Source organism: Stylophora pistillata, chromosome 6 (genome assembly GCF_964205215.1).
Source record: "Stylophora pistillata chromosome 6, jaStyPist1.2, whole genome shotgun sequence".
Classification (NCBI taxonomy): domain Eukaryota; kingdom Metazoa; phylum Cnidaria; class Anthozoa; order Scleractinia; family Pocilloporidae; genus Stylophora; species Stylophora pistillata.
In genome coordinates this window covers 11,369,123-11,384,856 of record NC_142524.1, presented here as the reverse complement: position 1 = coordinate 11,384,856, position 15,734 = coordinate 11,369,123, and the positions used below count along the sequence as shown (strand labels likewise).

Below are 15,734 nucleotides of genomic sequence, written 5' to 3'. Positions count from 1 at the left end.
TCTGGTTTTTTATTTCCGTCCATATAGGGGGTATATTATTTAGTATTTCTTTTAAATTTCCAGTTTTTTCGTTAAATTTCGAAAGTGTTGTAAATAATCAATGGCAGCGGTATGGTGTCGACTGCAAGGGAAAACACGAAAAAAAAAAGCTTTTACTTCAGCAGTTGTAGTCTATATTTTTGAGACATGATGTGAGCTCGCAGAATTAATCATGTGGTTGCTGGTTACATAAAACTCAGAGAGGGATCTGATTCTTGAGCAAAGAAAATTGCTGTATGATTAGTAAAGACGAAGTTCCGATTTTCTCTACTGTTCAATTAAGATACAACCAAGTTTACACAAAACTCTGAGCGGAATCTGATCCTTGAATAAAGAAAATTACTCTATGATTAGTAAAGACGAAATTCCGATTTTGTCTACAGTTCAATTAAGATACAACCAAGCTTACATTAAAGTTTTATAGTCTATTTCCGCTTCGATTAATATCACTTTATCGCCTTGCTTCTCAATTCACCAATCCTTCGTTAGTTCTGGTTAGAAATTTGCATTCAATTTCCGTTAATTTTTCGCGTTAATGCAGCAAATGAGGTATCTTAACGAGACAGACAAGACACAACGGAACCTTTAGTGTGTTCAAAATTACAGTTGTAATGACAATTTTAAACTAAGAAGATTTTTTAATAAAAAAAGAGCGGAACAAAAGACTTTCCTGCTGTCTGCAGAACTGAAATAAAAGCATTTTTTTCTTTTACTTTAGGATCAAGAGGAAAAGATTCCTAGTGGCTCGTCGGCATGACTATCATAGTAACTTTTCTGTTAATGGTGCTTACGTGGTTTGGTGGCTATGGGCAACGAAATTGTTCAGGTGAATTTAGAGGCTACGTATGTAACATTTCGGCAACTTGTGAATTCTTTCCTTGTCTCAGGTATATTAAACAAACCTTGCGGCTGTTTAAAAAAGTGTTTTTAATCTGACACCAATCATTAGCGAGAAAAGATAAATAGATCTCCATGCAAAAAAAAGTACAGTACTTAGACACTTCTATTTAAAATGGATATCCTACTTTTTCATCATAAATTCAGCCTTTTTCTTGGAGTATTGTCCAAATGTGTTCCACAGCCAACAATGCAGGTTTTATTCGAAGGCTGCCTAGAAGTAATTGAGACTTCCTGAACTAAGTGTCAAACGCATATTGCCGATAACATACAACATATGATTAAAATAGAATGAACTAATCCTTAGTCACATGGGGTGGCTTCACTTTTATTCAATAAATCATTAATATTTGCACAATTACGAATATCCACAGCATATTTATTGAAAAAAAAATTCGAAACATGAACTCTTCAGTAAGTAACTGTTCACTCCTATTTTTTCGCAGATGATTGTACCAAAGCCCTCGGGATGGAGGACAACAGAATTACAAACTCTCAGATTTCCGCAGTGCTTGTTTACAACGACGACTATGCTAATTATGGTTCCCAAAATGCACGACTGCATAACTTCCGTGGTTACAGAGGTGACCCACAGGCCGCTGAGCCACTTAATTTTTTAGTAATTAATTTCGACGTGGAAATGGTTATCACTGCCATAGCAACTCAGGGTTTTGGAGACCCCAAGGTTAACGAATGGGTTACAAGCTTCCAAATGCTTTACAAAGATTCTAAAGGTGAACAGGAGTCTGTGAAAGGCACTGATGGCCAAGGACTGGTAAGGCTGAGAAAACTAGATGTGATATTTTAATTAGGACCAAAGAGACTTCCCAAATGCAACGAATTGCTTACAGTTAAGCCCCTGTATATGAAATAGATTACATGTTGTCGCGCGTTTGTTCAGTTATAGCTTATAGGTGACGTCAATGTGTTGGAAGAAAAACAAATGGGAACGAAAGCGAATGTCTTACTGATGTTCTAACTCAATTTCCACTTCTTCCATGATCGGATTTTTGCTGGGGCAGATCCCAGCGGACAGATCCAAGCGGGGCAGATCCCAGCGGGCAGATCCAAGCGGGGTAGATCCCAGCGGGGCAGATCCCACCTGGGCAGATCCCAGCGGGGCAGATCCAAGCGGGACAGATCCCAGCGGCGCAGATCCCAACGGGGCACATCCCAGCGTGTAAAGCTTAGCTCTGATTGTTTCTCGGACCTTACCCCTGTCCCCGCTGGAATTCCACAGGGTTACTGCATCGGCTCTTGGATCTTTTTGGCCATGATTAATGACCTTGCTACTTCGATCAACCCCCTTCCCGGTATATGGAAATTTGCCGACGACACCACGTTCTCGGAAATTGTTCCCGAAAACACTTTTTGATAGGCGAGAAGAATTATGCTTAAGCCTATTCAATCAGATCACAGAGAGTGAAGGTCAGCATAAACTATCTGACCTGCTACCTGTGCGCAATAATGCCTCTCAGTACAACCTAAGGAATGAGCGAATGTTTGCTATGCCCGGTATCAAAACCAAAATGTTTCAAAATTCCTTAATAATGCACTATGCAGTAAAAGAGCAAATGTGAATCTAACTCGGATTATTATTAATATTAGTAATTTGAATTGTTTATATTTAGAATTTATTATTATACAAGTTAATTTTTTTTGTAATATATACTTTATAAATGATGGTAAATTATGTATATTGCACAAGTAATTCAGCTTTTAACCGCTAGTGGTGAATTTAATAATAAACGACATATATTCACATCTTCCATGATGTTAACGAACAGATCCTCGGCAACATTGAATATACATATTTCATGTGATAAAAAAAAGATGTTGTGAATGGGGACGTCATCTCTGCGTCTATTCTCCAATAAATCATATGTAGCAACCGATCAACATTCGTGTACGAGTCAGCGACTGTACGGGAGGCTTTGAACGTAGCTTACCTTTTTCACCAAGATAAATGAAGTTTCAAGGTGAAAACTACTTAAAGTGGTAGAGCAAATCACAATAGCTAAAATTTGACACTCCTGCTGGTAAGTCAATGAAGCATCGTCTGACATTACACAGTTGCTGACATATCACAAACTTGCCATATATATAAAATTGCATTGAGCATTATTTATTAATCGATTTACACTTTAACATAAAGAATAAGCTGTTTTACCTTTAAGGTATTTTTTGGAAATATAGACGGTAACATGGTAAAGCGGAATCCTCTACCCATTCCTGTACTCACGTCGGTTGTTACCATTTTACCCATCACTGCTAATAATAACGTTGGCCTAAGGCTAGAGCTTTACGGTTGCAAGGGAGGTAAGTAATTCTGTTTGATTAGTGCTGGCTGCATATAATTTAGGATTAGGCGGATTGGCCTAGTTCACGCGTTGCATAGATAATTCCTTCCTCCAGTTAAGATCCTCTTCAAATTTCTATTGCTTCCAATGATGGATGATGGCAATTCTAATCAGTCATCCGTTAGAAGCAGTGCACTTTAATCTTTTCTCTGGGGCAAGAGCTAAAACGGTTATTGAACTTTATCATGATGTCTTTGCAACTTTCGAAACTATGAATGAGTTATGGTCTGTTTTTCCTTAAGTTAGCGATTGCTCTGGTTGATTTCTGTTGTTACTGCTGTTTTTGTTCCTTTTCATCTTATCTTAAATCGATGATTTCTTTTAGGATATTATTTTGTTGCTTGGTTGATGTTAAAGGAGACTCTTTTCTCTGTGGCTCACACCGATCCATCGAATTATGAATATGAAGAAGTCACCGTAACCGTCGTGGAAGAGGTCAGTTTAGAGCATGTTTGAACTTGTTTGATGCTGGGTCCATTATCAGACAATTATGTCCGATTTTAAACATTAGTGTCTCATTTAAGATGCCAGTGTTCAAATTTAAGCTTTAGTGTGCAAGTTTGGACACGAGCGTGCGATTTTGGACAGTAGTGACAAGTTTTGGACTTTTGTGTCCAATCTTGGACACCATTGTCTGGACACGAATGTCCCATTTTGGATGCTGATGTACGATTTTGGACACTACTGTCCGATTTCGGACACTCGACTTCTTTAATTTTTTTCTTTTTGACAGCAGTGTCCTATTTCGAACAATCCAGTTTCTGAGTTCTGCGGAAGCTTTCAATTCAATGTCTCTTCCGTCTTTGCAGATAAAAATATGCGACTACCTTTATTGGTAGGGCCATGTTGTGTCACAGGCACTTCAACCTTTAATTACAATATGCATGCCTTGAAAGTCAATTCGAGTACCTGGGGAAGCTCACTTTTTTTTAGCATTTACATTTCGCAATTTTTTATCTCAGATAAGAAGAATTCTTGGGACATCCAGAGGATTCCTTCACGCACGTATAATAAATTTAAGGTACGTTGCCAGTTTCGTCAGTGTGGATCAGCCTTTAGAATTTGCACCATATCCAGCTCGACTAACTGAATAAAAGAGATTTGATCTATAACATATGTCAAATATTTGTAGCTCAATTCGTTGTGGGGAACAGATAGCTTTTTTCGTTGTCCATGCATGCTAAAAAAACAACATCAACAAGAAAAAAAAGCCACGAACAACTTTTTACTTTAGTTCTGCCTTTAAGCATGCCTTAGCTACCCTTAACTCAAACCTCTCATCTGTAGTTCATCTCTTTCTAGCGAGTTCGAGTCTTTTCATTTTAATTTGTACAGCAGCAGAACACAGATACGCAAGGGATTATATCAAATTTCTTATTGCAGCCCACAAAAGTCAACATCGTTGGCTACTATGGTAACTGCCATGGTAGAAATCCATTGTTTACGATCAAGTGAACAAGTCCTGTTGGCGAATCTTAAAACTGCCTTGGAAGAATTCGAAACAGTTTTTGAACCAAGCTATATCAAGTTTCAGTTTCCAAGTAAGAAGTAAACATAAGTAAACTTGCACGATGACGTCAGTTTATTACAATTATTTATATTCCTCAGGTTTATACTGTTTTTGACTCCATTGAGATGACAAAATTCATATCTGCGTGCAAAAAAGCTATGTGAATCTCAGCAGCTGTTGTCAGTCGACGTCATCGTGCAATATCCAATTGACTTGAAAAGATTTCTTATTTGTGACAACCACAAGAATATACATGTAGTTCACTATTCAGAACTCTTGGCAAATGGATTATGTTTAAGAAGTATAAGGGCCACAGTTTGCAACAAAAAATTATCGTATAGGATGCAATTTACAGACGCCTCCATGGTTAAGATCATGAAAATTTAATGTTTTCTTTTCTGTTCTTTAGCTACAAGCTTGCCTCAAGTTCAAATAAAACAAAGTGTGACGGTATCGTGTTCATCTCATATTGGAGACGAAGATCTAAACAAAGACAGCAATATGAAAGATCAATTCAATTTGTTTTGTTTTGTTTTTTGGCAGAAAGATGTGGCTGTACGCCTCTAAGAGTAAGGATCAAGCTTAGAAAAACGATGAAGACCGCTGAGGAGTATAGACTTTCGCAGATGCTCAGATTTCCTGTTGAGCTAGAAAACTCATGTCAGTCGAGCGGATCAAAATTCTACTCCTGGACAGTCTCAAAAATAGACAAAGAAACAGGCTTATTTGGCCCTTTACTTGAGTTCGGAAAAAAGGATCGGTTCTTTTTACCCTTACGTATGATGCGCGTTGGGTATGCCTACATTCAATGTTTGGTAGAAATTTCCGGTAATACTGGCTCCATAGCTTACGACTACGGCTACATAAGAGTGGTTCGGGATCCCCTTCAGGCACACATCATTGATATATCCGAGTCGTCGTCTAAAATCATATTAAGTGCGAAGGAATCTCTTGATACCGGTAGCAGGAGGCCTGGAACACAAGGTCTGCGGTTTGCTTGGTTTTGCAGGCTCGTAAACGAAACGTTTTCGCACGAGATAGAGCGTGTTGTGGACAAGCCACTAGGTAGAAATAAGAGTAACTCAGGATGTCTGGGATTTGGACCTGGTAGACTCACCTCTAGGAATGAGGTATTAACACTGGATATAACGGACATGATCAAAAGCGAGATGTACGTCTTCAAGCTTATGGTCGAGAAAGACGTCAGGAATGCAAGTGCTGTGTATGAATTTACAGTGAAGCCTGCCGTGTCCATCAGTATAAGGTAAAAAGTACTAGACGTGGCTCTTCATTCAAAGAAATTAGGAAGGCAAAGATAGGTCCAGATTTCATTTCAAAATTTAGTTTGGGTTGACTGTACCGGATATACCGAACGTACGCCATTACCTCTCATGCACTATGCGACAGCAGATATATTTTGCCATTTGACACTTGGCAATTTTTCCTCTTGAAAGAAAACGGAATTTCTTTTGCTTTAGAGAAAGGTTAATCTAAATGGAATTAAATTTCAACTGGCTTTTTATTTTCCTTTGAGATGAGCAAAAGATCAAACTCTAGATACAGCAAAGTTCAAATGATATTTTGTTTCTTGCATTTCATCAGATGCTTGTCAAATTGTGGTGAAAAGGTCACCCCGCAAGATGATCTACTACTAGAGGCTCACTGCGCGGGACATTCGTGCGACAAAGTCTCAAGATACAAGTGGAGTTTTCATTTAGTTAACCAGGAGGACCTCTCTGTTCAAGAAGTTCATCATCTTCGAAGTTATTCTCAAATGAACGGCCAACGTTTTTTGATGGAAGACATTTCCAAATTGCGAGACGACTCAAATAAACAAATCATCTACGTCGTTAAAGCCATTGTTCAACTGGATAAAAAAACAAAGTTTGAAGGAAGGTTTCCCTTCTTAGTTAACTCACCCCCTAACAGAACTTCAAATACCAGCTGTCACGTCACACCAATGGAAGGTGAAGCAATTTCAACAGATTTTCTGATCACGTGTTCGGGCTGGAACGACGAAGATAAACCACTTGTTTACGAGTTCAGATATCAAGATAAACACGGCATGGTCCTGATTCAAACTGGACCTCTGAACAGAGTCATTACAAAACTTCCGGTTGGAAAAGTGACGGAAGATTATTCGCTAGTTCTTGAGGCTCAAGTAGGGGACTCATTTAAAGACTTCGTTGAAACTCGTCTTTTAGTGAAGGTATTCATAAATACTCTTTATTTTACTTCCCGTGAATAGCCAGTTTTCTCCAAGAGATCAGATTGCTATAATTTGCATTGACCTATTCGGACCTGCCTTTTTTTGCAACATGGCGGAGGAATTTCTTGAAAAAATCACCCGAGGTTGATTTTCCTAAATTTGGGACTTTAAGAGAAGGGTGGTCTCAAACAGGAAGCAAAAATCCTATTAGTGTTGCTTATTTCACCGAAACCTTTATCTGGGCGATATATGCATGACTGCAAAGGCCCGTTCTCAAAAGGTGAATTCGAAATAATTGCAGTTTACGTTGCTGCTGTTTTAAAATGTAGGTACGTCCACCCAAGCAGTCTGAATTAAACGATGGACTTGTGGAAAAGCAGCTTAGCGTCATCCGGGACTTTGTGCAGGCTGGCGATGCTAACCGAGCAACTGAGCTTGCTTTTATGCTGATGTCAACTGTGAAGGACTTAAGTGATGGATCATTTGAGGAAAAATCGGTACTGAGTAATGCTAGTAAACAGCATTTAAGATATTTATGATAGCACATAGGTTGATGTCATCTGTGAAGGACTTTAGTGATGAATCATTTGAGAAAAAACCGATACGAAGTAATGCTAGAAAACAGCATTTCAGATGTTTATGATGGTGCATAGGATTTTGTGACAGTTTGTTAGTTGAGTATTGAGAAGAGCATCAAAACGTAGCTGTGTTGCTTACGAGTCGTGCTCATTTTCTACAACTATTTAAGAAAACAATGGAGGACTTTTCCATCCTCTAATAAACTCTCGGAGGTTTTGAAGAATGCTCGGTAGCGGTCAAGGATTTAGTTGACTGTCTCGAATTTTTTTTAACCTTGTTCACCCTCTTTGGGTTTAGACTGGTAAACGCGAAAAATTATCTTAACACGAAATAGTGATAGTGTGTCCTGCAGCTTGGATTTAACGTAAGAAAGATGAAAAAAAAAAAAAAAACGCTCGTACTTCTCTATTTCTTAGCAATTTCTCTTTTTCTGTTTTTTTTTTCCTTTCTTTTTTTTAACAGGGCGCCATTTTACAAGATATGAAAGGCATAAAAGTCAATAGCGTGGTTCATGTTACAAAAGTCGCGGCTGTAGTTGCTTGGGCAACAGAGAATAGGAGAAGTGTTCCTATGTCTTTGCAGGTAGGTTTACACTACGTTTGAATACACAATATAGGCTGAAAATCTTGTTGATGGCCAATGCAGGGGATATTTTTTTCTGAACGTATGCATATCACTTGCTTCTGCTGGGGCTAAACATGCATGCCATACCAGTCATAAAATGCATCGAGTCACTATCTGTGTTTTCACTACTGAGATATACTTGTCACTTTTTGTTTTATAAGACTGATGCGTTGACCCTCCTGACCGAAGCCACAGATTTCATGGCGATACAGTTCACTTCAAACAGTACCCACGATACCAAGCTTGCCAAGAATGTTAGCTCTGGTCTTCTCAATAGCATTGGAAGTGTTCTACAGATTTCTTCAAGGGACGCCAAAGTAGAAACAAAGGACAATTTTATAAAAGAAAAGGTAGATGAAATCGTGTTTCACCAGCTTTTAAATTTAATTTAGTGTATTGGTTTCGTAATTTTAACAGGGGAAATTGTTTTATAATGCTATTTGATGAATTACACGGACAACAGAAATGTCATCTGTTGAAAACTTGACCGCTAACGATCCCTTTACGCATTTTTAGAGATTAACTGTTGTAAAATATATACGACAATATTCCCCACAGAATTTCATGAAAAACTGTGCAGCTGAAATGGAAACCTTAAAAATGCGTTAATCTGATCTTACATCAGTCGGAAAATGATTAGTTCTTCTAAGGAAATTAGAGTTCTTCGCTTGTGCCGTAGGGAAGGGAAACAACCATGAAGACACTGGATTTAGTCAGAAAAGTTGGCGAAGTCCTTTATTCTACAGGTAGTAACCGCCAGAATAAAACGGTGTTGAAATCTAACTTTGTCGACATAATAATCTACGAAGAAAAACCAAAAGATCTCAGTGGGAAGAGTATCAGCGAGGGAGGAGCTAGTGTTGCCATTCCTGACTCGAAGGATATATTTCCTAACGCAAACGAGAGTGTCACAATACAGGTATGTTGACTCTTTTTTACCATTATTTGCATTAACCTTGAAAAAATACTCTTTCACAGAGGCAACAGGATATCCATCACAGTGACTGCTTTTGAAAAATTTGGATCGTTAACAACCTTTTAACTTCTAGCATAATTTGAATGAAAATGGATGGGCTCTTTCTATTCACATTATCTTCCTAACAGCTCTTAGGGAACGTAAATTTATCATTAAAAATACCGAAATTTATCTCTTTCGATCCACTTATTTATTTTCTTCTGCCTATTTTCATTTCAGATGATGGCGTTTAAAGAAAATCCTTACACGTGGGATATGACTGCATCGAGTGTCCAATCATCTGTTATTGATGTCACTCTAAAAGGCAGTAAAGGCGTAGAAGTACAAATGGACAATCTCAGCAAGCCGTTCGAACTGCACATACCTTATAGCGAAACAAACAGAGACTTGAGAGCCAAGAAACAACCATTGTTCTTACAACCAGGAAAATTACGATACCACACTTTTGTTATCCCTACAGAAAATCACTTTGTGTCGTTGAGGATCGCCACCGTCGGAGATCGCCAGCTGGCTGTTTACTTCGGAAGAGACTTTAAACCTACCGTAAGCAACTATACTTTTGTCATTAATTTACCAGATGTATCCTCCTGTTACGGCAATAACAGTCACAGGTTACCGAACTGCAGCGATGATATTCACGCTCTTAAACTTAATGGTTATGCTCCCGGACTTTACTATGTTGGCATCATGTTGGTTCCTCCTGCTGCTAGATTCCGGAGATCATGCAGTAGAAATGGAAGGCGTACAAAGAGATTCTGTGTTCAGGTTAAGGATCCACCCTCCACACCACCTCCAACTCCTAGAATTATTACAATGCGATATAATGCGACAACAGACGTTATTTACACTTTCTCCGTGAAGATAGGGGCATGCTTGTTTTGGTCGGAACAAGAAGAGAGATGGTCGAGTAAAGGGTGTCAGGTACTTAGTTTTTATATGAAAATTGAATACTTTTAGAGAAGGAAAGTTTCGAGCAGTAAGGATCTATGCATACCCCACACCTCAACTAAGTAATATTTTAGGCACTCCGAACAAATGTATCTCGTTCTCTCTGATAATTCTTAAAAAAAAATTCTCTGAAGCAAAATATAGCGGTATAAATATCAAAATTTCTTTTCTTTTTGCATATATGTTTAGGGCAGTATTCCTCGATAGACTCTTCTCTTTTTTTGATATCCCTGAAAATGCACATCACTAATGCCGGCACAATATGGCTTTGGTCACCTTGTTCATTTAGCTCTTGATTTTAGGTTGGCCGTGGATCAAGGCCTGGAAAAGTCCACTGTCTCTGCAACCATCTGACGTCATTTGGCGGAGCTTTCTTTGTGGCCCCAAATCCTATTGACTTTGACAAAGTTTGGGAAGAATTTGGCAGATTAGGAGCGACAGGAAATTATACTGTTTTGGTGACAGTCTGCAGCATGTTATGGTTTTATTTCGTGGGTTTAGTATTTGCACGAAGAGCTGACAAAAGAGATGAGTTGAAGGTATATTAAAAATATCTGTACATACAAATTACTTCATTCAGTATTTAAAAGGTAGTGTTCCAAAGGCAGGGAGAGTTTGCCGTAGATTGTCTTTGATTATGAAAAAAAGTCATGGCAACGTTGAAGTTGTCATTATTAGTTATGGAATACATGTGTTTGTGAGTAAGTAACTTTTAAGAACTTCTAATATCATATTACGAAATTACTTAAGCCGCGCGAAAGAAGATTCTCCCAAAAGGAAGCATTTCTTGCTTAAAGATTCAGCCGTAGATGTGCTTATACTGCATTTACAAATTTAGCAAAGACCATTCATACCACATCTTTTTTCAAATAACTTTTTCTTTTATCCACCAAAGGTGATTGCGGAGTTTGAGCTTCCCAGTCGACAAGATGGGCACCACACGTATACTATTTCGATACAAACTGGCGCCTGGCGAAACTCTGGAACGACAGCAAATGTAGGACTAGTATTATTTGGCGAAGAAAGTGTCTCAAATCCGATTGTATTTACACATCAAGACTTGGAAAAGATATTCTTTGCAAGGGGAAGTGTGAACACGTTCACCTTGTCTCTTGGCAAGTCTCTGGGTTCTCTTTATAAGGTGAATGTCTGGCACGACAACTCTGGAAATAGTCCATCATGGTTTCTTCTCGAAATAGTCATAGAAGAGATCAAGACAGAAGAAAAATGGCATTTTGTTGCTAATAGGTGGCTTGCTGTCGAAAAAGGCCTTGGAGAAATAGAACTGGAGTTACAAGCCGCGTCGAATGAAGACCTTTTGCAGTTCAAGAACGTATTTCATTCACGAACCCAGCAAGCTGTGGGAGATTCCCATTTGTGGTTTTCTCTATTCACTAAGCCACCTCACAATCAGTTTACGCGATGTCAAAGACTTTCCTGTTGCATGTCAGTGATATTCTGCGCTATGGTAACAGGAGCAATGTTTTATCGCTTTGGTGCCGAAGCCACTGACACCTTTCACCTTGGACCACTAAAGTTAAGTTGGACAGAAATAAAAATAGGTATTCAAAGTGGCCTTGTCGCTATACCAGTCAATTTCTTGGTCGTAACCATCTTTAGGAACGCCAAATATAGTGGAGATCAAGGAACATCTTCAGGATGCTTACCACGCTTCTGCATTTACATTGGCTGGGTTCTGTGCGTATCTGCAATGTTAGGGAGTGCTGCATTTACTGTCTTTTATAGTCTAACTTGGGGTGCCGAGGTGTCTAACCAGTGGCTTGTGTCGATGACATTGTCCTTTTTTCAAGACGTCTTACTCGTTCAACCCGTCAAAGTGTTATGTATTGTTTGTTTACTTTCCATAGTCATAAGGAAACCAGTGGATCATGAAGAGGTGTGTCAATCACAATATCCATCCGAACATTATTCTGTACGCACTGACGAGTTTAAACAGGAAGCAAGGATGCTTAAAATGGAAGAAATTGAAGATGCACGCCGAAAACGCCAAAGGGAATTGAAGGCACTTCGCGCCATCGTGGAAATTTGTTTCTTTATCTTATTCATCTCACTCCTTATGATCGTGTGCTACGGGAACAGAAATTCCCTGAGGTATAGTGTCACGAAATCTGCAGAAGATCTTTTTGAAGGCTTCACAAAGGTAAGTCGACATTGTAATTTTGGTTTTATGAAATGAGTTGATAAAGTTGATTGGCCACTGTAAAGAGTTTCAAAGCTGACGTTTCAAGCGTTAGCCCTTCGACGCTCTCGCTGATAGCTTTGGAATACTTTACGGTGGCCAGTGTACTTTATCATAAAACCAAAATTACGTTGTAACTCCCACCGACGCAGCACCACAGTTTCTTTAAAAACTTACCCCCTTTATTCATAAGTCGACTTTGGTTTGGTGCACGTAGAAGAAATCATTCAGCCTGAATCGCAATGAAGTAAATTAAGGTTTTGTTTAGGCTTCGCTTGGTCATTATCCTCTTATCTAAGGTTATAGACATTTTTTGAAGCAGAAATTATTGCAGATATTTGAAAACATTTCTGTTTAATATTTTGGGAATTGACTAAGCTTTCAAAGTGCCGTGTGTCAGTGCCATTAAGGCCAGCTTCTAAGTGGGTAACCCAGTGACAATTAAAGAACTTTACTTTGCACGCTTTTTAGTGATACTCAAAATTTACTTCAGCAGGTTAATAACAAGTCTTCTTTATGGACCTGGGTGAGGAGCACATTTGTCTGCGGATTGTTTGACACCCGTTGGTACAATGGTGAATTGTTCGATTACGAGGAGGGTTTCCTTGGCAACAGAGAGAATTTTCTGGTCGGAATGCCAAGACTGAGACAAGTGCGTATACTCCCAGGTAAGTCTACAAGTCGTATGCCTATGTTTCCTAGCTGTTAGGAAAATTCACAGTATACTCATCCTGTAGGGTGCTGGAACTAGTAAAACAGCTTTTTTGAAGAGCTCATTATGTAAGTCAACCTCTCCACAAGTAGTGTCAGTAACCAGTCCCGAATCACGATGTGGTCGCTCACTACCTTCCTGATGGTCTACATATACTTTATTTTACCCATATTGCAATATATTCTCCAACTGACGCGGCCCTAGTCTCTTACCTTCTAGTTTTCATCGAAGTGCATTATAACCTTCTTACTCCTCTTAAAACTATTCGAGGAGTATAAAATAAGCTGACATGTATGACTGATTTTAAGCACAAGGTTTCCGTTCGGTTGATGGTTGAAAGCAATTTTATTAATGCAATTTTGTTATGCAAAGGAGATTGTTAAGACTATAGTTTTACCAGCGAAATACAGCTCTTATTTTTTGCACTCACAGAAGTGGACTGTGACCTAAACAGCCGAGTGAAAGGACTTGTTTTTCCACGATGCTTGCCCTTGTATAACAGTCATAAAGAAGATACCACACCTTATTACAAACCTGGGTGGATACCAGTTAGCAACATATCTGGGTTTGGAAGCAGTGCCGATGAAATAGAGCTCTTGTGTCCAAAGCCGTGGCAATATAGAACTGCGGATTTACTAGGTAATGCACCATTCCAAGGTAAAATGGCTATGTACGGAGGTGGAGGGTATGTAGCTAATCTAGGTTACAACTCTGAATCGGCTCTTGCTACAATTAATAGCCTGGAAGAGAACAGGTGGATCGATGACAAGACAGCAGCTGTTGTAATTGAATTTACATTGTTTGATCCTTCAACGTCCTTATTTGGGGTTGCGAAATACGTGTACGAAAGATTACTGACAGGAGGTGTCATTACAAGCAGCAAAGTGAAAGCGATGACTGTATATCTACCTCATGGTTCCAACAGTTTCAGGTTGTTTTATCTTCTCTCTCAAGCACTCCTTATGCTGATCATCCTCGGTTTCACAATTATGGAAATGGTAAAAGCATTTCGCGGGGGTCAATCGTATTTCAAGCAATTTTGGAGCTGGGCTGATATGTTACTATTATTTGTCTCAGCCTCTGGAATAGGAGTAATGTTTTATAAAGAGAAGTTTATGCGGAATTACGTGAATAACGTTCGCGCAAATCCGTTTGACAACTGGAGCACAGATCACATTGTGCTATGGTCGGAAATGGAAGACTATCTTCTTGCCATAATTATGTTTTTAGCTACAATTAAATCTCTGCGACTTGTTCGTTTTAATCGTCACATTTATCAAATGAGATTGACTCTTAGAAGTTCCTTGACTCCACTTTGCTCTTTCATGGCAATATTTCTTGTCGTTGTTGTATCATTTGCCTCATTTGGTTTGCTGTCTTTCGGATCTTCGATGGATAGCTACTCTTCCCTACCCTTAGCAGTTGGATCATTGCTTCAGATGCTCATTGGGGGCAGGTTTTCATATTATCAGCTTAAGTTCGCGGCCGACGGATTTCTGGGCCCTCTTTTTCTCTTCCTTTATCTGATGACTTCAATAGCTATAGTGCTCAATACGTTTGTGGCAATACTGAACGAGTCGTATACAAAGTCGAGAACAGAGAAAGCAAAAGATGTAAATGACATTGATTCCATTGAATTGGCTCAATGCTTGATGTCCTGCGTAAAATCGTGGATTGACTTTTGCCGCAGTTTCTACGAGTTCTTAAAACAAAGTGTGAGCTGCAAAAGAAGATTCACTTCTCAAAAGCCTGTCAATGGATATCATCCAGCACCTTTCTCTAAAATAAACCATTTGGTTCCAAGGCTAGCGTCTATGGAAAGCTTATGTGACATCGAAATAGACTCGTCGAGGATCTCGCTTGTGGATGACTTGTTATCCATAGTACAAAAACGTTTGAAACGATTATCTGAACAAACGCTCCTCGAAGAAAGTCTCAATGCATTCCAAACTACCAATGTAAGCAGAAACTCTTCTGAGGATAAACTTGACTTTGAAAGTGATTCCGACAGTTTTCTTGAGGAAATTGGATATCCGTCATCTGCTTCTTCGACATTCAATTTTCAAGATATTTTTTCATTCCATGGTTTGTCGGAAAGTGATATATCAGAAACTCGTTTATAATTTGAAGAAAAGGATTATATATTCTCTGGGGATTCTGTTGCTGATCTTGAACTTTTCAAGCATTACAATACAATACAAAACAATATTCTATATTTAACGAAGGTGACGTAATTAACCCAATGAGTTATCTAACTTACAGCCTTATTTAGCAGTCTTTTAGTTACTATCTAATGTAATTTTTCATTTTGCTCCCTCACTTGAGAACCGACATCATGGACATATAGGATAACGTTGCAAAGTTTAAGAGACGGGAAAACTGAAGAGGCAAGTTAGCTCGTTGTTGTCGTTGTTATTTTCTTAACGCAGTGTTAAGTAATACCTCAAAGGAAAGTGACATAACCTGTCGTCTTCCAATATGAAAAATATGAGTACGTCACCCAAATATTCAAATATGTGGTTCTCAATAGAAAAGAAAATACGAATATCTTATCAAAAACTAAAATAGAAATTCATATTAAGGAAAATGCAATCTCTCTCAAGAAAAATCCAAATAGTATTCGGATGTTTACCATTCAAAAAGTCTTATTTTTCCATTAAAATAAAAGATGCAGATCCAA

General features: G+C 38.7%; 1 protein-coding gene across 4 annotated transcripts in view; it reads left to right on the top strand.

Moving 5' to 3' along the window:
- Positions 1–15,734, top strand: part of LOC111340501 (polycystin-1-like protein 2) — a 21,483-nt gene extending 5,749 nt beyond the window's left edge. For 3 of the 4 annotated variants that reach the window (XM_088763373.1, XM_088763375.1, XM_088763374.1), the window contains 17 exons: positions 758–865; positions 1,383–1,711; positions 3,114–3,255; positions 3,622–3,731; positions 4,259–4,317; positions 4,680–4,837; positions 5,350–6,070; positions 6,409–7,015; positions 7,345–7,512; positions 8,057–8,176; positions 8,380–8,568; positions 8,898–9,137; positions 9,414–10,115; positions 10,445–10,681; positions 11,038–12,303; positions 12,836–13,010; positions 13,487–15,734. In XM_088763373.1, the coding sequence (XP_088619499.1) occupies positions 793–865; positions 1,383–1,711; positions 3,114–3,255; positions 3,622–3,731; positions 4,259–4,317; positions 4,680–4,837; positions 5,350–6,070; positions 6,409–7,015; positions 7,345–7,512; positions 8,057–8,176; positions 8,380–8,568; positions 8,898–9,137; positions 9,414–10,115; positions 10,445–10,681; positions 11,038–12,303; positions 12,836–13,010; positions 13,487–15,177 (6,987 nt within the window). In that variant the 5' untranslated portion in view covers positions 758–792 and the 3' untranslated portion in view covers positions 15,178–15,734. The remainder of the gene's footprint in view (positions 1–757; positions 866–1,382; positions 1,712–3,113; positions 3,256–3,621; positions 3,732–4,258; positions 4,318–4,679; positions 4,838–5,349; positions 6,071–6,408; positions 7,016–7,344; positions 7,513–8,056; positions 8,177–8,379; positions 8,569–8,897; positions 9,138–9,413; positions 10,116–10,444; positions 10,682–11,037; positions 12,304–12,835; positions 13,011–13,486) is intronic. The other variant, XM_088763376.1, reaches the window with a different exon arrangement.